Source organism: Centroberyx gerrardi, chromosome 6, assembly GCF_048128805.1.
Source record: "Centroberyx gerrardi isolate f3 chromosome 6, fCenGer3.hap1.cur.20231027, whole genome shotgun sequence".
Taxonomy (NCBI): domain Eukaryota; kingdom Metazoa; phylum Chordata; class Actinopteri; order Beryciformes; family Berycidae; genus Centroberyx; species Centroberyx gerrardi.
The window spans coordinates 24,410,298-24,433,563 of record NC_136002.1 but is presented as its reverse complement, the minus strand read 5'-3'; the positions used below and the strand labels follow the sequence as shown (position 1 = coordinate 24,433,563).

The 23,266-nt window shown below is 42.1% G+C and overlaps 1 protein-coding gene across 1 annotated transcript in view; it reads left to right on the top strand.

The window, feature by feature from the left end:
- The window catches only part of robo2 (roundabout, axon guidance receptor, homolog 2 (Drosophila)), a 164,009-nt gene extending 160,734 nt beyond the window's left edge, over window positions 1-3,275 (top strand). Inside the window, exon 30 of the mRNA XM_071925348.2 lies at window positions 112-3,275. Coding sequence (XP_071781449.1) covers window positions 112-113 — 2 coding nt within the window. The 3' untranslated portion in view covers window positions 114-3,275. The remainder of the gene's footprint in view (window positions 1-111) is intronic.
- Window positions 3,276-23,266: the final 19,991 nt, after the last annotated feature.

Sequence of the window (23,266 nt, the reverse complement as noted above, 5' to 3'; positions counted from 1 at the left end):
TTTCGAATATGATTAAATGAATGAAACTTATTATGAATGAAAATGCCGTTCGCTTCATTTTAACAGACCTTTTTTTTTTTGACTAACCTTCATTTCCCTCGCTTCTCACAGAGTGACCTGCCTGGGGTGTGAACTGGAGAAAGCCTGGCCCGTCCTGGAAAGAAAGACGCCTCGCTAGATGGGGCAATGAACTTTGTCCTTACCTTGTGTGTTCTCAGAGGGAAGGAGCGCGGCGGAGGGAACCAGTGAGCGGCAGTGTCACAGAACTGTAAATGTGATGTATAGACACAGACATACTGTACATCTCACTATGTTTTACGTCCTCAAGAAAATATTTTCCACCTCCTACCTTACTGTAATTTTCTTTTTGTTAGAAAAAGGCAAGTTAAAAAAAAAAAATGAAAACATCTATATGAGAACAACTAATTTTCTGAGTAACCGCCCTTGGGGAAAAAAGGGAATTTTGTTTCCTGTAAATATATTCTTTACCTTGTTGTTGCATTGCTATGCAAGCCTAATTCAGTTTGAGCTTTTTATTTCCATATACAGGTACAGTTGGTTTTATCTGGTTATTTGTATTATATGTGAATTGAGTGGCTGTTGTGCCATAAAATAATTGTTTTATAATCCATTGTTTGTTAATAGTTACCATTAATTATTATCATTATTATTATTAATTATTGTTTTTGCACTGCAATTTTGGTGATAAGCACAAAAACATAGCTCCTGCTGACATGAAGAACCGGAAGAATATGTGAAGAGGAGTTTCTGTACTGTAAAGTAGAGAGAAGAAAATATATACTAATGTACAGAGAGATATTAAAGAGTAAGGCTTTGCTCACGGACAGCAACAAATAAGACGCCCATTTCCATAGTTGCGACTAATTGGGTGGCAGACATAGAGTTCCTGAGGGTCTTTTTAGGAAAAGGGCAGATGTGAGGCTGGAAGAATTGCGCACAGAGGGTACTGTACCGGGCGAGCGAGTTGATTATTTAATTCCTACAAACTGTCCTAAAAGAAGTTTGATATCAGAATCATGCAGCCCTCCACGGTTTGGGGCGACTCCAGGCATTGTCTTGTTTTCAGAAACAGACTGAGGGAGTGTAGTCATTATTTTTGTACAAGGGGTCTCCGAGCATTTCGAGTTTTATTTCATTTTTATATGTTTTACTGCCTACGTAATATTACCGCACCGAGTTTACGCTCCCCTACACGACACGACTGCAGCTTGCTCGCAGTGAAACGAGGAGGAAGGGAGGCAAGCGTCTCACATAGCTCAGTCATGGCACTTAACGATCGGTGCATTCGCGAAAGTTGTGATTCTTCAAATAGCCTTAATAAGAAAGCGGACATTACAGACAAAGGAGTGTTTCTTATGATCATCCCACTGTAGACCATGTGCAGTAACTGTTCGATTTGACAGTAGAGATGACACACTACCTAAAACATCATCAATGGAGCAACATTATTGGTTTACATTGATCCCATTTTAACATTTTTTGTGTCTTTTAGTTCCATCCATTTTCAATATTGTTTGCTTATTTTAGAGCACTTATTGTTTTTTTTTGTTTTTTATACTTTCCATGGTACAGAATCATCCAAGAAAACAACGCAATGACCCGCTCGGTCCAACTGAAGTGCTGTATGTATATCAGCTGATCTGTTAAAACAGCCGTCGCTCTGAAGCTTGGCGCCTCGGTTGCCAGTATACTATGATTAGCACAGTGTTGGGTCGATAACCTTCAGTCGTGTTTGAGAAGAAACGGCAGTGTGTACAGTCTGCAGTGAAGCTTTGAGCCGCTGTTTAAGGTGCAGTGATTATGGAGAAAAAGCCTTGTATATTAACTAGCAGGTCCCACTGCCTCCGTCTCTACAGCCACAGTCTGGAGCAGACCACTTTCTATCTGCCTGACCGCCACAACACACACACACACGCACACACACTTAACCATCTGCCACTTTCAACTTCTCAGCCTCTGATTCTCAATTTCTATCTTTTCAGACAATGTTGTTTTTTGTTTTGTTTTTTTTAAAATGAAAAGCTTGTTTCTTTGTATGCCTTTTATGGACTCCAAAACGCTGCTTACAACAATGTTTTCGATATTAATGTTCAGGATTTTTCTGGTTCAATGACTGTTTGTTTTGTCTTTTTTTGTACTGCTAATGTTGATAAAGGGGGGTGGAAACTAAAGGCCGTCAGATGCTGTTGTACTGTTGTCTTTACGCCATCGTCATTTCATATCATCCACCCAGTGGCCAGTGTTCTGGAAATGAGGTGCAAAGAGTATCTCAGGTTATTTTACATTCTGGTGGTGTTCATGTGTGTGTATATATGTGTATATATCCATATGCATCTCCACTTGATTATGCCATTCCATTTTCATTGCTGAAAAATATCCCTTTCATGTCCGATACTGTCGTCCCCTCTTTTTCTTTTTCGGCTGTGGATTTTGATTCCGAGTATAATGTGCTGGTTCATCCACCTTAAGACAAGATGTCAGTAAAAGAACATACCAAATTAATATTGATATTTCTAATGTCTAATGCGTTTTAGTGTCTCTTTAATACTCATTGTTTTCTTTTAAATCACAGTGTTGTTGTTTTGTATTTATTAAAATGATAATAAAAGTATATTGTGAAATATGCATAAAGATTTGTGGAATATAAAATGTCTTTTTTTTCCGTTCCTTGTAAAGTTTGCTGTCAGAGCAGAGCAGCAAGGCCATAAGGAGTTGATAGGCTCTCTGCACTCGCAGCACGGTGAAATGCCGGGTCAGTAGTCCTCCAAAATACTGAGTCACTCTTTGTCCTGCATGTTCACCACACTGCTCCTCTCATGTCAGAACTAAAGAAACTGAAAACCTTTTTGAACACAAGGAGCAAAAACGCTCACAATTTGCCTGTCAAGACAATAGAAAAAATTCTTTTTGGAAGGATGAAAGTACTTTGGCTTTCCCTCTCTTTTGTTCATTTTCTCAATATTGTTGGTTCTTTGTAGCCTATCTGTGTGTTGCCTTTTTGCTATAAAAGAGGATTAAAAACGACAAAAAGAGAAAGTTGTTGGGTGGAGTCTTTCTGTACAGTATGGGGCAAGGTGACGCCCCGCTCCAATGCCATTTCTACAGTACATTCTGCTTTTTTCTTTCTGTAAACAACCTTCTGTATTCACTTGCATGTCCTTGTCCAAGAAGAGAGTGGATCAAGAAAATAAACTTTTACAGTCTCATTCCCATGTCCTGTAAGATAAATCCATGTTCTTTTCTTTCCTTGTACCTGGATCACTATCAAATAAAATATTTTTGAAAAATGAAAATGCCTTAAATTCTTTGATTGATGAGTTAAAGATACACTGAGGTGTTTTCCCAACGTACGGCTAATTTTTTTTACACTATTTCATCCAAATAGTGTGTTTATTGTTGTTGCCTAATCTACAACCTGAATAAATTTCCTCTCTTATATAACTTTTTGCAAAATTCAATTTAAGCCTCCTTTTTTTAAGTGATTGGTGGCTTGTTAGAGAGCTAATGAGAACCCATTTGGCTTGACCACTAATTATAAAACAATCAATAAAAAGCTTGAGGACAGGCTCATTCGCCCACAGCACCATCATGTATACACACCATGTATACATGGGCTCAAAGGGTTTTTGAGCCCTCAACACTGTCTTACAGGCACAGTGCCATGGACACACTTTTTAACTCTCCCAATTTTCCCGGGAGACTCCGTATAAAAATGATGATCTCTCTTTTTCCCAATTTCCATTTACTATACCTGTTAAAAAATAGTAACACCAAAAATCTAGGCCCAAAACTATCACTGCTGTTTCCAAACAGTCAGCAAACCGTTACACCAAAAATGCAGTCTCCATGGTTACGTTATTGGCAGTTCTCATTTCTGACTATTTCCATCTTCACTGAAAACACAGTCAGGCAGACTAGACTGCTTCTTTTTTGGCTGGGAGTCAATGAGAGTGTCTCACATTCAGACCAATATCTTTTTATCTGTGAGAGGCTTATTTGATTTGGGCAAAACAGTGAAAGGTTTAAGGTCATGTTAAGCTACGGACAGCAGTGTGACATCCAGACGTGTATTAAGTTAGTAAAAAACTATTTTGTTTAGCAGGTGCTCCTGTTCCACACATTGTAGTATGGTGATACTGTAATTTTAGAGTTCCTTCTCCATTCTTTATTAGTTCAGTGGAAGTTGGAGCCAAACAAACATATAACTTATAAGCCGATAATGTAGAACTATGTTCAAATTACACTGCAAAATGTAAATAGTTACATAATTATATGTAATTTATGAATTGATTTATATTTAGTAAATAAAATGCATAACACTTTTTACGTGAAATTGAACGATGCAGATGCAGTTTTTGTAATGTATTTTCATTATTTTATAATTTTACTAACATTTTCCATCTGGACGTCATAAAATATATTAGGAAACAACTTGACAAAGAGGCTAATTTAGTTAGGAAATAGACAACTACCTTTTTATCCAGGAGGGGCTTTCTGGAAGTCAAACAAGTGTGTGAGATTTCTATATATTTTGATAGGATGCTAGTTAGACTAGTCTGACAGCTGTCTGTAAACTGCTAGCTGTACGTTTATCTGGCAGGAGCTTTCCTTAGTAACTCGTCTGGGATGCAAACAGGTTTGTTTGGTTACACCTGGATTAACGTTTTGGAAGACAAGATAAGGAGATGTGAATTGTCTTTTAGCTGGTACACTGTCCCTATGGCAGGAGACTTGTCAGCAGCAGCCAGGAGTTAACTAGCTGAGGACAGGTTCTGGGTAGAAGTCAGCAGGCTGCCCATGTTGCTGCTCCTCGCCTGTGAGAAGCTTAAACCCTCTGAGCTGTTCATTGCATCCTCATGCACTTTTATGTGTGCTGGAAACATTTCACTTTTGATGTTGGAGACCCGTTTCTCCTGCTGTGGCCAAAAACGTCATCGTACGTCTCTAAGCTGTAGCTTAATATTTCAGCTTTTGAACTTCCTTATACTGTACAACAATATCAAAATTGGCATTGACTGTGACTCGCTCCATTGTTATTTTATGGTGTGATTTTGTGTTATTTTGACACTATGCCTGTGTGTGTGTGTGTGTGTGTGTGTGTGTGTGTGTCCGTGAGTGTGCGTCTGCATGTGTGTGTACATGTGTGTGTGTGTGTCTGTGTCTGTGTGTGTGTGTGTTGACGGCTATATATGTGCACTGGGTGTGTTTGTGAAAGAGTTCCTGACTCAGCTGTGCTTTTTATGTCAAACCAATCCCTAACTTGATCCTTCTAGAGGGCCAGCTTCAAACACAAATCCAAATCTCTTAAATCACTGAGACAGGCAGCTCGCTTTCAAGCTCCCTTACATGGAACTCGCAGAAAAATAACTTTGGAAAGAAATGTTGCAGAAATGGAAGTACAAAAAAAAACCCAGGAACAACCATATCAGCATCATGTGTGAGATGCACATGAAGGCTCTGCTCCTTTTTCCCAGTTCGGTCTTATCTTCGCTCCTGAAGGAAAGCTGTTCCTCTCATTTATGAATGTTATTAGTATGTAAACACAAGCATTATTTTTTACATCTCTAATTTTGTATTTTACACTGACCAATGAGGAATGTCATTGTTCAGGCACGTGAGATCACTTTGCAATGGCATTAAACCGATGCCATTTCCCTCCATGGTGTTTGATCAAGATTTCGAAGAAGGTCCCCACTTCACTTTAAATATATAAACTAGAGAATCTGTTGGCATTAAGGAATAATGACATGTAAAGCAAACTAATTAAGGATTGTTTTAACTTCCTCACTCTGTTTAATTTACTCTCTCTGTTCCTCATCAAGTAAATGGGAGCAATTACTGATGTGTATTTTCTCTATTTTTCTGGCTCTTTCTGATAGCCACTATGTCACCTTTTCTCTCTCTATTCCTCTTGACTCTCCTCCCTCCAACTAAACAGTGTGTATAAGCAGAAAACAGCCCCCCCCCCAACCACACACACACACACACACACACACACTCCCTCGTGATCAGGGCCTTCAGAGTGATATAAGACATATTTCTTTGGAATGGTTGGGAAATCTTTGCATTCATATTTATGGCAGAGGTTCACCAATCTATCCTGACCCTTTAAACAAACCCATCAGCGGAGACTAGGCGGGAGCTGCTCCTATTTCACACCTCTGCCTCTGCTGATGCCTGGGGGGCCGGACGAGTAATGACTGCTCCGCTCTTTTGCCAACAAAGCAACTTTTCCCCCCATCTTTTATTTCCAACTGTTTGCCACTGTGCGCTGTTCCACTTCTCTCATTTCTCACCTCCTTCACCCAAGTGTGCAGTCCACGGTGATGCGTCTTTGTCTCTACAGTGTATTTATATGGCTGTGTAATTGTTGCATCAGACATCAGGCGGAGGCGGTCTGTGGAGAGAGCAGAAAGCGGTTAGCCAGGCAGGCAGAAGGAAATAAGCTTTGCTCAGCAAATGCATACTGCAGTAAGATACAGTTATCAGTGCATGTGTGTGTGTGTGTGTGTGTGTGTGTGTGTGTGTGTGACTGAGAGTGAGCATGTGTCTGTGTGTGGCATGTGTGTGCATGTGTGTATGCTTTGACTAGTGTACCTGTGTTTGTGCAGGGAGAAGGGAGCGTCTGTGTGTGTGTGTGTGTGTGTGTTGATGTCTGCATGTGTACTTTTTTATGTGTCTGTGCAGAGAGAAGGAATTGTGTGCATGTGTGTATTTGTGTGTGTGTGTGTGTGTGTGTAGGTGTGTGTGTGTGTGTGTGTGTGTGTGTTGATCAAAGGAAGCATCCACTGCTGGTGCTGGGGGATTTTTTTCCTCCTGCATTTCTCCTCCCCTTTGTCTCTGGACTGGTGACAATGAGTGGAGGTGAGAGGGCAGCAGTACCAATGCAACACCATTCATCACACATGTCAACCAGCTAGACCAGCTGCTGGGGACAAGCGCCGAAAATTAGCATTTCATCTCTCTCTCTCTCCCTCTCTCTCTCTCTCTCTCTGTCCGTCTCAGCCTCTATCTCTCTATGTATTACCTTCACAGCCCACGTTTGATAAATGACTCTAGAAGCCACACAATTTTCCACCTGTTTGGATGAAAACATGACGTTATTGACCAGGAGGAGTACAGAATCATCTGTACACTTTCCATGTATTGAGCTCGGTGTCAAACAGCAGAGTAGTTGGTTCCATGCAATTCTCCTCTGATAAGACACTGTCCCGTTCTGCTGACTGTGGGAGGATCAATGGCCCTTAATGACAGGCTGTGGGAACGATAATGACCATGTTATCGGTTAATGTGGAGGGTAATACATACAAGTGGCCAAACCGAGCTCTCCATACACACTGCGCAAATGTATTCCCAACTAAACATTTGGCTTGTATAGAAATGGAAAACGTTACTTGTACGGTGCTCATCACAGAAAAATGTAATGTTATAATGACTATCACTGTTATGTTCCATAGCCTTTGTAAGCCCCTTGTAAGCAAGCTGCTTTCGATCAATATATTTCATTTTCTCATCCTCTGTTGCTTTAGAAATGTCTCTTACCAGTTCTATCAAATAAAGGTAAACATGTTCAGTCTTCCCTCACAGCCAATCAGTGACAAATACAGTATGTCACCTTGTTTTAATCTGCAATTTTAGTGCCCCCCTTATGCCAATTGGTGCAACTTTAAAAATGCTAAAACATTGGTGAGATGCATCATTATTCTAAGTTTTGTCAAAATTTGATCAGTGAATGAGATATGGCTGAGATATTGTGAATGAATGGATGAACGAATGAACGAACAGAAGAGAAACGATCCATTGTCCTCCCCCAATTTCATAGGGACAAAAAACAATCCCAACATACCCAAAACCATACTCAAAATTTCCCAAATTGTCCAAAATGAAAGCATGAAGCAGATCTTTGGATACATGTTTTTAAAATTGTTGATACTATCGATAGCTTCAGGAAGAGGCTGTGATACTGCAGGCTCACTGTATTTCCTAGCGCTGTCTCTCTCTCATGATCTCATTTAAGACTTCTTTCATGCTAAGGTTACTGGGAAACATCTGCATACATCTTTACTGACACTTGGTATTTCTAGGATGACCAACTGAGGACCGCATAAAGGCCATGTGGCTTAATTACACAAAGCCTTTGCAATAGGTCTAAAGGAAATGACACCAATTTCTGTTGCCTGAACCACAAACGGTCTTTCTCTTTCTTTCTTTTTTTTTTTTTTAAATTAAGCAATTGGTCTTGAGCTTAATCACCACAAATATATTTTATGGCATATTCTTTAATATCCAAAAAACATGCAGGAAATGCACTCTATCTTTCTCAGAGGAGACAGCATCATAATTATTCCTTTACCAGTCCCTTAAACCGACAATAGACTGAAAAGCATACAAATGGACAAAATAGATAGATAGATAGATAGATAGATAGATAGATAGATAGATAGATAGATAGATAGATAGATAGGTAGATAGATAGATAGGTAGATAGATAGATAGACAGCTGTATTCTATGATTTTCCCACAGGTGCCTCCTCCCCATCCTTCACTGCTGAGCTCTATTGTCTCTATGTGATGTAACCCTGAGATTGGCTTTCCATACAACTCCTCTACCTCATTCTTCATCCCACTCTCCTCTTTTCACATGCACCAATATTCTCGCCTGCCGTTCGCTTTCCTTTCTCTCCACTCATCTGCTCTCCTTGAGGACTGCGGTTCAGTTAGGTGGAGGAGAGTGGGAGGGGGGGTTATGTTTCACCTTGTGTGCTTTTCAAAAGGGACTATTCAGACACGCTGAGAGCAGAGATGTTCATGAAAGCAAAGAGATTTTATTCAGGGAAAAAGAAACGTCTGTTTGGCAGAAATAAACAGTAATTGATTGTCATGTATTGTAATGGCATCCAGGGAAGGTAAAAGATGTCAAGAAGAAACTTTGCATGACTTAACTTTGCTTGGCTTGAATAGTCTGTGTGTTTGTGCATGTGTGTGTTTGCATGTGAATGAGTTCATGCGTGTGTGTGTGTGTGTGTGTGTGTGTGAGCACTATATGCACATTGCCTCCACATGTTTGAATGTGAGTACACGTGATGTTTACTGACAGGCTGTAGCAATATTTCTGTGTACATTGCTTTATGTACAAGGCATCCTGTCCCTCTGGCTTTTACAGGCCATTGTCTTCCAGTGGGATGACTTGATGAACAATCTCTTAATCAAGGCCTAATTGTTTAGCATGATCCTGACTGACCCGCTTAATGGAAAACCCCCTTGATTAATGATGTGTGTTAACGAACACAGTGGGAGACACCCCAAAACCTTCACTGACTCTCGTTAATTAAAGGCTGGGTACCGCAGTATCTTGGACTGGATTATTCCGTATGGCGAGTCAGTGAGAATATGCAGTGAATTTGAGAGATATTTGATATCCTCAGTTTAATGTCTGTGTTGTGGCTGTAAGGCAGAACTGCTCAGGCCAATTGAGTGCTGGAATTTATTAGCATTCTATTATCTTCTGTCTGATGATTTCTGGTTGATAAATCGCCAAGCGTGCTTCAGAAAAATCGGGAGAGATCGGGAGATTCTTTTATCCAGTGAAGTGTAATGTAATATCTAAATGAATCAAACGGTAAATGAAAGGATAACTTCAGTAGCGGTTTCATTGAATGTGAGCCCAAACGACATGTGTGCGTCGGGGTGTGTCCATCAAATCCTTTCTTCCATAAAGAGCCGTTTCTAAACCGGCGCTCCTCCCCGCACTTGAAAAACATGTCAGGGAAAAAAGGAAGCGGCGTTTGGTTTGCCAAGGCCAGCTTTTGTCTCCTGTTGCGCTGAAGTGGGGTGGAAATATGCAAAAATATCCATCTTTCTCTTTCACGCACACACACACACTTAAGATTGAGAAAAAACCCCAGAACTTTTATGGAGGCTTGCTCTTGGTTTCCACACAATAGCGCTCCAGCATCATGTGTGATGGGCAAATGGAATACTTTGACAAGGACTTAGTGACAACCTGCACTCGCTGTTGACTATTCCAAGGCTGTGGCTTTGTTTTCAGTGACACAGCTGAACAATCATCTCACACTGAATCAGTCTGGAGCTGCTCGTGTGCGCTCTACACATTTTTTTAATAACCAACCCAACAGATTTGTAGATGTTCGCCTCATTTCGCAGGACTAATTCGCCGCAGAGTCCACAGTATTTTATATGCGGGGACTTCCTACACTGTTGTTTATTGTGCGAATTTGAGACTTCATTCCAGATCATCAGGTATGCACAGCGCTTTATATTCCAGCTCTCACACAGCAACAATACTTTCACGTGTTTTTTTTTCTCCATGTGTGATGATGTAAGCTTTGCGGCCCAGTTCATATGGCGATCATTATTCGTTCAAGCAAATTCTTGGAATACAATCAAAGCTGCATGATGTATTTACTGGAAAAAATATATATAACAGTCTGTCCTCTCTACCTGCTGCATGTTCCTGGGAAGCGATGCGGTGTCTCTCTGTCCTAAGCAGCTCCATTGTGAGGAGGACAATCGCCGGCCTCCGAGCATGAATGTCACCACTCTCTGAGGCATAATCAGTTAATCACCCCCAGACGGGCAAGGTCACCGTAGACACACACTGCCCCGCCACTTATCTCTTCCAGCTCAAGCCACACAGGAGACAGGAGGAGGGGCTGGGGATGGAGGGAAGGGGGAGAGAGGGATGAGGCAAGAGACGGGGTTAAAGAGCTATTTCATATTATACCACATCTATAATCTGTGTTGGTTCCTCAGAAATAGATGGAAGTTACTTGTCAGCACTGTTTAACTGTTTACAACGGATCATATCATATACATAGCCTAGACACACCACATTTTACTATTTTCCACATTTTAGAATAATAGTAAAGATATCACAAACTCTCAAAATCTAACTATCTTATATTTAAGATTCTTTAAAGTAGCAACACTTTGCCTTGATGGAAAGGCAAAGAAACAAATTTCAAGCATTTAAGCATATAGCATTTAGATCAAAATGGCTTTAAGATAATGCAAACAGTACATTCAATAAGGTGTATCCAAACTTTTGACTTACAGTGTATATATACTGTATATCTTTACAGGTTGCAAAACTTAAGCAGACATTTGAGCTGTCTAAATTTGTGCTTCTTCCCTTTAGTTGTCGTGTCTCTCTGGTGCTGATGAGGCATTGCGGGTACTTGCTGTTTGAGACTCAGGATGTTGGTTGTCGCCGGCTCACCGCTGTCCTCTCAAAATCCCACTTCAAGTCCTTCTCCACTCATTACTTTGGTCACGGACAATAGCAGATGGTGCAGCTGCCGGTTTAATTGTCTTTATTACCAAGGCATCTGCTTTCTGCTTTTTTAATCCCGAACACCGCAGCATGATCTAGGCAGTCGAGGCCATTTTGAGAAGTTGCAAAGTAAACACGGACAAATGAATGAATTCAAAGCCTTTGGAAACAGTTCTTCAGTCAGATTGCGGTAATTCCCCTCTGTACTGTTTTGGACACTGCAGAAAACACAACCCAGCAAATGAAGTTGGGGTTTTTTTTTTCAGGGCGGGAGAATTGCTGAATCCGATACGGTGCCACAACAACATACCAGCTGAGACTTCTGCTTGTGTTGCTCCAATAAAAAAAACAAAAAAAGACCTAATGAAATCTAATATGTTATTGTGTGGTTATGTTTGGATCTAACCATCTGCCGCACATGTGTTGCTTACACTCAAAAGTCTGTATATGGGAGAAAGAGAATCCCTTTGGCTCTGTTCAGGTACTTTCTTAGCTGATACGGTATGTGCTGGGCTGAGGCTGAGGGCGGAGGCAGCAGATGTTGGGCTCTGACAATCCTTTCTGCCTTGGATCTGCAACAACAAAGCAGCGGAGAGGAAATGTCACCGGCACATCATCCCTGACGGCCCTGCGAGAATGAATAATTACTCCACTTTGACTCAGGTCAGGAAAAAGAAGGTAGAGAAAAGCCGCTAACCCTCCTTTTCCTCCAAACCCCCTTAAAATGGAAAAAAACCCCGCATCATGACTCGTGATAAGAAGGTGACATTGAGGAGGCTGTGACATGCGGAGATCCTTTGGAAATAAAAGAGTTTTCTCGTGGCAAGCCGCTCAGGGAAATGAAATGATTCACCCCTAAAGAGCGGCTCAGTACGTGCTCTTCCCTCGGAGAGATGAGAAGGAGAACATGGGGTTCGCGTCTGAAGAGCACGGGGGAGGGAAAATGTTGGGAGGACTGGCTGGCAGTGTTGAGCTAACTGCAGTCAAGGCTTCGAGAGATGCATCATTGTCACCATTATGCTTAATAATTTGAATGACATCTCTGTGCATGACGCAAAGGCACTTGCGCGGGGGCTGGCGGGGGTTATTAGAAATGACTCCCCCAATGATGCGTGTCACTGAAGCAGCAAATTAACATGAGGAGATGGAGGCACGTTTAAAAGGATCAGAGGAGGGGAGGGAACGGCGGAGACGGAGGGAAGAGGGAGCGATGCGAAGGGGAACAGGGGTGGATGTCGAGAGAGGCGTCGCTATTTTCACCCTCTTTGTTAGCCGGGATGCTCGGCTTGTGGTGTTCCAGCTCCTGCTCTGCTGAAGCTTTTCCTGAACACCAGGTGCTCCCATTGTGATAAATGATTCTCAACTGCGCCTCCACAATGGCAGAGGCACCCAGACGTAGCCCTCATCAAATACTTCCACCGCTCCCTCCTTCCACAAACTACACAATAAGCACACTGGCTTTGCGCTGGGGGTTGTTTGTCTTGCCACCACACGAGACTGAAGGCTATTTTTACTTTCTGTTTACCATGTTACTCTTATGGGAGCTGACAGTCGCCTGGAAGACACTACCGGAGGATTTTTCTGCCTGTTGACTGGCCAGTTGCTTGTCTGCCACTCTGCCCGCCCTCCTCTATCTGCCTTCCCCACGCTTCTACTCCTCTCTACCGCTCATTTTCCATCCGGCTCTTTCTTTTCTTTGCTTTGCTGCTCTCCTCTGCGTTTCCTTTGTTTCCCTCTCTTCCATCTCTGACAGGAGACAAGGCTTGATACATGTACAGTGCCTTCACCTTTTTTTTTTTTTTTTCCATCCAGTAATTTATGCTGTCAGGGGTTTTCCTCTGTTTGGATGGCCAGGCTTTCATGTGTGTGCAGAACAGTATCTTGGGGTGTTGACACGTTCCTCCGTGTTCAGCATGAAACAAACTGTAGCAGGTAATTGATGGGGGCTTACTGCCACAGGCACCCAGCACAATGTGGGAGGAACCCCACCAGTTTCTACCAATTTAACCCCACCAATTAGATTAGCAATAGGCTGGAAAGAGAGAGAGGGGAGATCTGCAAAACATTGCCAATGCAAGCTAAAACTCTGCTTCAAGCCTCTTGTATCCAAAAACCTGTTGACCACCTCTGAAGCCCCTCTCTTCTATCTACGAAGGAGCTCATCTCTGCCTCTGTGTTAGCACAACACCAATACACTTCAGGTGACATCAGCTCTCCCACGGCTCCTTGTCCTCAGAGTAAAACCTCTTCCCAACAGAACAGTCCTCACTCCCTCGCCACACAATAGTCCTGTTCAGTATTCATCCAGGCATGCTGGCCAGGATTCTGCCGAAGTGATAAAACCCCATTTATCAGCTGGAAGCGTCCGTGGACTGCAGATATATCCAATCTCTGTGCTTTTGATGCCAGGGTCACACCAGTATGATTCTGGCTGGCTTACCGAACCCCCCAGTGATTACCGCTCAAGCTCAAGATCTCATTACCAAGTGGTGTTACTGGCTAATGAATTTGTCTCTAATCATGTTATTTGTAAGTGTCTCACACAACGTTCGGTGAAACATGCTGCAGTTCCCTCTGGTTCCCAACAGGAACAGAAATAAGCCCTTTTCGCTCTGTGGGATTTGTTGTAAAACAACTCTGCAATCCATATTTTTTGTGGTTGATTTGGCAGTTTATTTCAGAGGCATCTAATAGGAATTCTAATTGGAACAGTTTGGAAACAGTTGAGTGATGAAAACCATTTGAATTTTATTTTCATTATTTATTTAATCCTCATTTAAGGCAGCCAAGGCTATGGTTGTAAACTTCAAGATTTTCCCTTCCTCCCAGTTGAAGGTAAGCTTCGCGTGACACCTCCCACCTTGGGGTTGATTGCTGGACCTGTTAAACATTCGATCATAAACGTTACATGTATGTAATAAAGCTTTTTGAAAATGTGCAGCAGCAGCATTGTTCTAATCGCTTTGCAAATATTGCCTCAGAGGAATAAAAATCGCATCACGCTTAGATCCAATTTGTGCTACACTCACCAATTACTTTCACGGTCCACTTCCCATCTAATACAGAAAGGCCAGATTATCCGCTGGATGTCTGGGTGCTGCACACCCTAATTACAAACACAAATTGGAAAAATGCAACTTGTGACAAAAAATGTAGCATGTGATTTGTCCTCCTTTCCAAGAAAAATATTTACACTAATTTACTGCGACTCTGTATCCTCAAGGAGATAACTGCTCTCTGAAAAGCAGCAGGCCTCCTTATGATAAAATGTGATGAGTAAGACTTATTTGATCGTTCTATTGGTCTTGTAATCAGATAAAGTTGTAGCACGGATGTATCTAATTGAACTGATGTCTAATTATTCTAAACACTGGTACCATTGTAGTTCATTACACGACTGATTAATAGGATACACTGAGAGAGTGACAGAACATGAGGGTGTCAAATATAGTGCAGTGCTTCATAGCGCTGTGTAAAGCTACAAAGGCTGTAAGCAGAGAAACACAGAGAACTTGTCTGAGCTAACTTTTAACAAGACACCACAAGCCAGTGTAAACTTACAGCTTGCTTTGTTTTTTTTTTCACTGCTGCTGCACAAGCTCACTGCAGTGTCGCTGTTTCTGCTGGCTGCACAAATGTCATGCCTGGAGTAACAGAGCACCCGGGTAGCAAGGGAGTCAGGGCCAATCGTGGTGTAACTGAGGAGAGAACCAGTAGCGTTGAGTGGGACATTAATGCATGTGAACTCGGAGTCACATCCAATGGGTCCTTTGTTCTTAACGCTGAGTCTCGCTGAGGGACAGGGCCAACCTACAAAAGTTAAAACTGCTATGCCACAGGACTTGATCTCTTTATTTTGAAGAGATCTCTTTAATTTTACTTTATTTGGGTCTCAAATAAAGTACAGGTATCATTTTGAGCACAAAAAGTTTTGCGGTGGCTCTTGCTGCATAATTGATTAAATAGTGTTTGCTGAAAACGTATTATTTCCACCATACCCGAGTAATTTATTCTTTAATCTTTTCTGTTCCAATCCTACTAAAACTATGACATTTTACGCCTCGCTTTCTTTATTTAATACCTCTGATGCTGTCTTGAAACAGATTTCACTTTTTCATTTAATTTTCACTGAAACCTTTGTTATCTAGCAACAACAGAGGCATAGACGGTAATTCGCTTTTCTGGTAATAATCAGTCAATATAATTAACTTCACCTAGAATTCATAGACTTATGCAAGTATCTGAATTTGAGTAAGTTAACCTCGTCCGGGTTTGCATCAACGATCCTAGATGGATACTTGACCATTTCTGCTGGTTCTGTGACTTGCCTTGCCTCCCATTTGATGCCACTGAATTCACAGATGCTGATCTCAAAGCAGAGCCTGCAGAGACCGAGCGCTCAGATGAAGTCATGGAGAGCTGTGGGCCCAGGTAAGACTCTGAGCGAGTCAGGAAACTGGAGGAGACAGACCAGGCACTCTTCAGCCACACTGGAGATAGATGCATCCTGCCACTGTGTAAATTGGCTGTCAAAAACATTGTGCTAGGAAAGTGGCAATTGCTGGGAAGTTATAGGGGAGTGACACTGATGGAGAGATGAAAAGGGGGGGGAAAGGTAGGGCGAGGGTCAGAAGGGAAGAGGGAGTGAGGTGAAAATTGGGAAAAGGGGAAGGTCAGTGTTAAATGTTTCACCGAAGGCCTGGAGATTGGGAGAGGACTGCTGCAGGTTAAAAGAACTGGAGAGACAGGAATTGATGCTCCAGCCAGGATATGAAGAGGATAACAGAGACAGGACAACAAATGAAGATGAAGAGGATGGGTTATATCCAATTACGGACAAAGAAAGCCACAGATATAGTAAGCACATGGCTATTGGAGTTATATTTCCACGATGAAATACATCTACAGTCAACATCAAAATGATTATTATTATTGCTGCAACTACGACCATTAGCATTATCATAATAACCATGTTTTTTATTGCTTATATGCTTTCAATTATACACCTTATCTCCTGTGAACTAAATCATAAACACTATCGCAACCTCAGTGTTGCACAATGACTAGCTTGAATTCATAACAAAAATGAATAGAGCCACACTACAATATAGTAATTATTCAAAGGACCTGGCAGGTCTGATAAGGCGAGGAAACCTCATCCTTGAGTTGGCAAAGTAGCTTCATGGTTAATGCAGGACTTCCTGGATTGAGGTGGAAGTTATTGGGGACTGTTCCCCTCGTGGGGTAGTAAAGTGATTTAGCGATGCCCCGCAGATGTCTGGCATATAGGGGTAGAGATAGTGGCTGTCTGCTGCAGGATGGATGAGATGAGGAAATGAGAGAGACGCGGACCAGGGATCGGCCCACGACTGGGATGCCAGTGACATTGTAGTGAAGCAACGCCTCTCCAGGAGCAATGCCAAGAACAGCGAGCAGAGGAAAGATGCAATCGTCACATCTCTACTTCTCTGTTGAGTCAGACAGCATTTTTAGTCCAGTTTCCGATTCTCAGCAATACAAGATCTTAGTTCCACCATTTCAGGCGATCACCTAGTATAGACAGAAGATAAATTGCCGTCCCTGTAATTGCCTGGACCTTCAACCTGGAGGCAGGAAGTGATCACATGATACTGTGAGGTCTAACGTTTGGCCTCTATCATAGAGCAGCATCAGCTATTGACACATTGCAGTAATGGCCTACCTTAGGGCTGGTAGCTTCACGCAGAGTAATGATGACCCATGCTCGCCTTCAAGCCACTGCTTTTCTTCTCATCGATGCAATTACTGCACTGAGGCATGGCTGGGCAGAAGCCCCCACAGCAAGGAGGAAGACCGCAATTCCCTGCCGTCCTTCGCGCCGCTAGTCCTAAAGCAGAAAAAAACACCTCTAAGAACAATACCTTACACACACTGTGAGACTTTACGTAAAGTGTGGAGCTAATTGTTTAATGTGCAGTATTGAAATGGATATAGGGGATGTTCACACGCACAGGTTGTAGAAAAGCATTAATTATTGTTGACGCTCAGTAGCGGTGAATAGTCGTGCGCATGTTGAGCCCCCACCAGTGAAAAATGAGATGACAAAAGAGGTAATTTCCTCTTTCTCTCAAGATGGTGTGTAATTGTGTGTGGTACAGAGAGGGGGAATTGGCAGGGGAGGGTCTGTGTAAGCCTTCTCCCTCCCCGTTCCTTCTGACAAAGACTTTAATTCACCGTAATTATACAGATGGATTGAAATATACAGCAAGACAGGGAATCACTCCAATTATGCAGAGTTGATTAAAACTTGGACCCCATGCCAGGGTACTGAAGGAGCATGGGAGGAGTCAACCGTCTCAGGCAAGATCTGGACCATAGAAATATAGACCACATAAGACCAGTTAGCATCTGCACCGTGAAGACCAAAACACATGAGAGGGAATTTCTGTATCTCTAGCAAGGCAGAAGTCTCAATGGCCATGGTGTGAAGCTGCAGCGAGTAACAATATACAGCTTGATGGTCTGGTGCATAAGGAAGCGTTTCCGTTCTCCACAGAAGGCAAACTCCTGGTGTTGAAATCTCATAGCCTCCTAATGAAGATGGATCAATGCTATTCATTTACTGACAACCGCACACAGTGTACAGCACAGCCCATCTCCTGTGTTGTGTCACCGCATATAGCAACAGCATTTACGCACAGGAGTGGGGATAAGTCCTCGGTGTCTGGAGACCATGGTCAGCGGAGGAGAACGAGGAAGAGACAAAGGGAGAAAAAAAAGGGGGCTGGAGAATAAAAGAGAAACAGACAGAAAGAGAGAGAGAGACAGAGAGAGAGAGAGCAAGGGAATGAGAGGGAGAAAGAGATCACAAATAGGGAGGTACGGAGTGAAAAGGGCAAGACATTTGTCACCCTCTTCTGCAGGTCCATAGGAAGAAAAAACAATATCATTAATCTCCTGACATTTCAATATTGTATTAACCTTTCTAGTGGAATTCTTGGCGCTCATTAGTCTTTTTTGAGGGGGAGAGAAATAATAATCGATAGAACAAGCTCTGGACATGATCTAGAAATATACTGCAGTCCAATAACATACAACCTTAAGCCATTGATATGATGTTGTCCTGCCCTTCGCAATTATCCCCTTGATCCACATTACTCTAATTGGCTAAAATACGAACACATCAAACAAAAAGAAAAATGAAGGGAAAAAGGGTGTTGCTTGTGCTCTCAAGTAGGTCACCATCATAAAAGAGAAAAATAGCCGGGGCCGTGAAACAACAGCTAAAATGGCAACACAAGCACAGCAGCCATCTTATGTGCAGGGAAAACCGCCCCAAGGCCACACAAAGCGTGATGAACCCATGTCTCATCTCCCCGACTCCGTCAGTCAGCAGCCTGTCAGCAGCAGAAAGAAAGATAGAGAGAGAAAGAGAGGCAGAGACAGAAAGAGAGAGAGAGAGAGAGAGAGGGTGGGATAGAGGCAGAAAAACTCCCATGGTGCACACACACCCTTCAAAAAACCACCAGCACGATCCTCCCCTCCCTGCACACTCCCTCACCCATGTCCTCACCTTCCATCTATCAATGCCTGAAGATCAGCCGCCATTCAAATCACCACCGCTCCCCAGGTCATTTGACTAAGAAAACATTCTAATTTAGCCCCATTATGTGCCCTCGCCGCACATCAAGCACCGCCAGGCTTTTGTCCGTCATCATTTACATTTAGCCTCTGTGATTGGTCGTGTCAAGGTTTTTTGGCGGCGCGCGTTCGGCGGCGTTGTTGTAAAAACATGCCGCTTTCAATGGTGTGATTGTGTGTTTGCATTGGACATTCCTAACCTTGAGGAGGTGTCACATGGGTTCAAGGGTTATTTCAGCGCTGTCATTATGGGTATACCTAACACCTCAACTGAGAGCCGTCTTCTAATGGATCTGTTTGAATTCATTTGGATCCAGGGAAAAATGGGTAGATGGCAGATTCATAAAAGGCAAAAATAAAAGGCAAAAATGTGCTTCATCAGTGTCTTACAGGCAAGACACTGATGAAGATGTAGTATCAAAACATTTGTATTTCACTTTTGCACATTTTGCACATTTTTGTGAGCAGAGCATGGCTCAATAAATGCCTTTTTTGTCTTTGTGATTTTAAGTAGTGTGCGGATTCCTTGCCTTTTCTCATGAAATCTCTACTAATTGGAACCTACGCACCTGCTCCCAATCACACTAAAGGACTAACCATAGCCGCAACAGTTCCCTGAATAATTTTAGATGGCAGATTCACTCAGCTACACTGTTTCTTTCTGTCTGAGGGAGGGTATTTTTTTTTATCAGTGTGCTTTTATTGTTGATAATTAAGCAGAAATCAGGTTTGTAAAATGAGAAACATGGTCTAAATTGTCTCGGACAGGACACCATGATCCAGAATCTACAGCACTGGTGCAGTGAATCTGGTGAATTTATCCTATGTGTTGCACCAATGAAAAGGCTTATATCATTGTTAATGAATATCATAAGCATATTGATAACGACTATGTCCGTGACTCATTGGAGATGTTAAATGTAGGAGGGTGAGATCAGCCTACAGAGGATAGTAGAGAAAAAGCTGAGGGAGGGAAGATTCCAGGGGACGCGATGTGGAGGCTATATTCCTCTGGGTTAATTGTGCGGACCCCATCGGCACTAAATAAGGATGGTTAGAATGACTGGCTAAGTGACAAATGGATGTACAAATCACCCAGATTACTTCCCAGTTATTAAAAAAACTTGGATTTGGCTCGCTTCCACGCTCCCTCTCTCATTACGTCTGGGAGTCTCGCCACTGACGGCTATCTTTTACAATAACTCATCTCAGTAAAATTTTTAGAAGTTGAAACAAGCTGAAGTGTTTAACATTGATTAAAAACAACTTTTTGTAATGATGTGAATTTGTGATGAGTTGGTTGGGAAGATCATTAAACCTAAATGAGTTTTGATTGATTGTCTGAAGAGGTGGCGTTTGACCTGCAGCTGCAGCGTAAATGGCTGTGGAGAGGTGCTGGTAAGCTGTCTAAACAGTGTGCACCTGTGATGATGGGTTCCTCGCTGGCATCCTTGTGGAGGGTAGCGACAGCAGGATGAGTTGTCAGACAGTACACAGCTGTTCACTTAATTACCTTCTAGTTTGGGAAGGAGGTTAATGAAGCAGTTTGGGGACCAGAACTGAGAGACTGCCTGAATTTGCACAAAAGAAATTAGTTTGTCGCAACTGTGAAGGAGTTGGAAGCAACAGCGGTTTAAACTACTGATTGTAAAAACTGAAACAAAAAATTGAAGGCGTAAAGAACGGGGAATCTGCAACTGAGAAGTACACTGTTTTACACATTTGTACATCTTTGGCATATTGAGATAAAGAATATACACAGTATAGAGGAAACAGTATTGAGGCCTCATCCTGGCAGGGGCATATTAAATCTGATGAGTCAACCTTTTGTCTTTAAACTCACTTCCATCTAAGAACTTACTTCCAAAGAAGATCCGGTAAGCCTTGAAAGTGGCGGTCCCTCAGCTGAAGGGTTAGGGTTAGAGTTTAGAGAAGACCTAACCCTAAACCTGAGAAGACCATGAATCTCATCTGTTAAGGAGGAATTTTTAAGCCACATAATCTATTAAAATAGTTCCAAAGAATATTCATTTTCACCCTTATTTGCATGTTCTAAATTTGCAAAGATCATTTGACAAATGATTTACAGCTAATCAGGCCATTTTTGGTCATCTTTGCCAACTTACACATGCAAAAATATAAGGGTCATTGGATGACTTCGTTTACACGGTGTGATTAAAACAAATTGCCTTGACCTGTGATTCCCAACCTCTTTGTCTCAGAGCCATTGTCTCCCTGCTGCAAAAACCCAAGGCTGAGGATCATTGCCTTGGAGGAATTTTTCTAATATAATTCAAAGTTTATAGAAAAACATGTATTCCCTTTAATAATAGGGAAGTGGTGAATATCTAACTATTTTATCAGCAATAAAGCTATGTGACAGACACTGTAAAATGAAAACTGTTGTGAAATACCATGGTACCAAAGGAAATTCTAGAAATGGGAAAAAAATATAATGAATGCAAAAAGATTATATTAGATTATATTATAAGTAATGCTATTTTACACATACTGTTAATCTCCTAAACATATTTATTTAAATGTGCTCACGGACGTGGATGTAACCACGCACACACACACACACACACACAGGTTTTCCACCCCCCTTCCCCCACTTCAACACACCCTGAACATGCCACTGCATCTTGGAGCCTTTCCACCAGCAGACAGGTAGATGAACTGTAAGGACCAGACCGAACCAAACGCCATCCAGCCTCATCTCCACATCCTGCATATTCATGCCATTATGGGGCGAGTAACCCTGGCAGCCTGTGCATCCGCCTAATATCCTTAATCACCTGCATCTCATTGTGAGGCCTGGACACACCTCCACTCATTAAAATGATGGATGGAGGCATAAGGGGGATGCTCTCCCCTGTTCCAAATTTGTTCTTGTTTAGAAAGGTGCTTATTAGAGAACACCTGGGGGAATGAAGGGGGGAAGGGAGCACAGACCGAGAGGGAGGAGGAGGGGAGGAGAGCGGGAATTCACACACACCACAGTCGTCATGCCTAAACCGTTTAAAATAAAACCATTACTGAAACACACTGCTGTCTTTACAATTTCTAGTTTGTTTCTGTAAACATCAAATGTCAACATAAATTAGATTATTTTGTTTTCTTAAGATAACAAGCCATGCATCTTTTTTTTTTTATAAGTATAGTAACAAGATTGTTATGCTTTTGGTTAGAAGATATAATCTGTACATTTAATTTCTGCTTCCTTCTTCACATTTAAAATGTGCGCGGCCACAACACAAATGACCCGCATCCAGAGTCCATTATTAATATCTATAAATGGCCAAAAATCTACCACTGTCGCCATAAATCAGCCCACTGGATATAACTGTAGGGTCTCTCATCGCTCTGCTGGATTTCAGTGGAGGACTCGGAGCGTCTCTGGAGACTCCACCATCTGAGGTGGGCAGCACTAGTCATTAGCTTGTAAAAACAGGACTTCCATTCCAATTCTTTGAGGCTCAGAAGGGAGTACAGAGGGGAGGAACCATCTCTCTTTCTCCATCACTGATGTTTGAATAAGCCCGACAGAGAGTGGTTGACATTAAAGACTCCCATAGGCCAGGTTATTGCCTCTGTGAGAACAAGCAGTAGGCAGGTTAGATGTAATAAACTGGAACAAATGTATTTCGGTCTCCAATTAGGACAAGTCGCTGTCTAGAGTCGCTCTCTGGTGACAATGTCATCTTTTGATTTTATGGATATTTTGTTGTGCCGCGTCAGCAGCCATCTCGCTGGCTGGTAAGTGATGAGAGAAAAAAGATGACTACTGTATGCACTCTCTTATGTAACCTCACTGAAGCCTCCTTACGCCTAATTGGCAGCAATCTAGGCCTGTCAAATTGGATATAATCCCTTCACCATTGGTTTTAGCTGCTCTCTATGGCTCCAAATGCCTTTACTGAATGACATGGGATGCTGATATTGTGAATAATGGAGAGCGCTAATGGAATTGGCATTGGGTAATACATTTGAATAGCTACCATATAGAACAGAAATAGCTGTTTAGCCACTGAGCCAAGGATATTGATAGTTCCCTAGTACCCTTGACAGGGTGTAAGGATGCTGAGGTGCATTGTGGTCTATCGGGCGAGGCTGGCTCAAATGGATTTCAAATTAAAATGCAATAGATGCAGTGACATTGAGCTTTATGATGGCAATGCTTTTCAATTATAGCTATGATAAACGTGTCAATAAAAGTAAATTCATGTCAGAATATTCCCTTGCCATTACTTTTATGAATAGGTTTTCATATCTCCACAGGTGTTTATGGTGTTTTATCTGGTATACTGCTCACACACGGTTCATATTCTT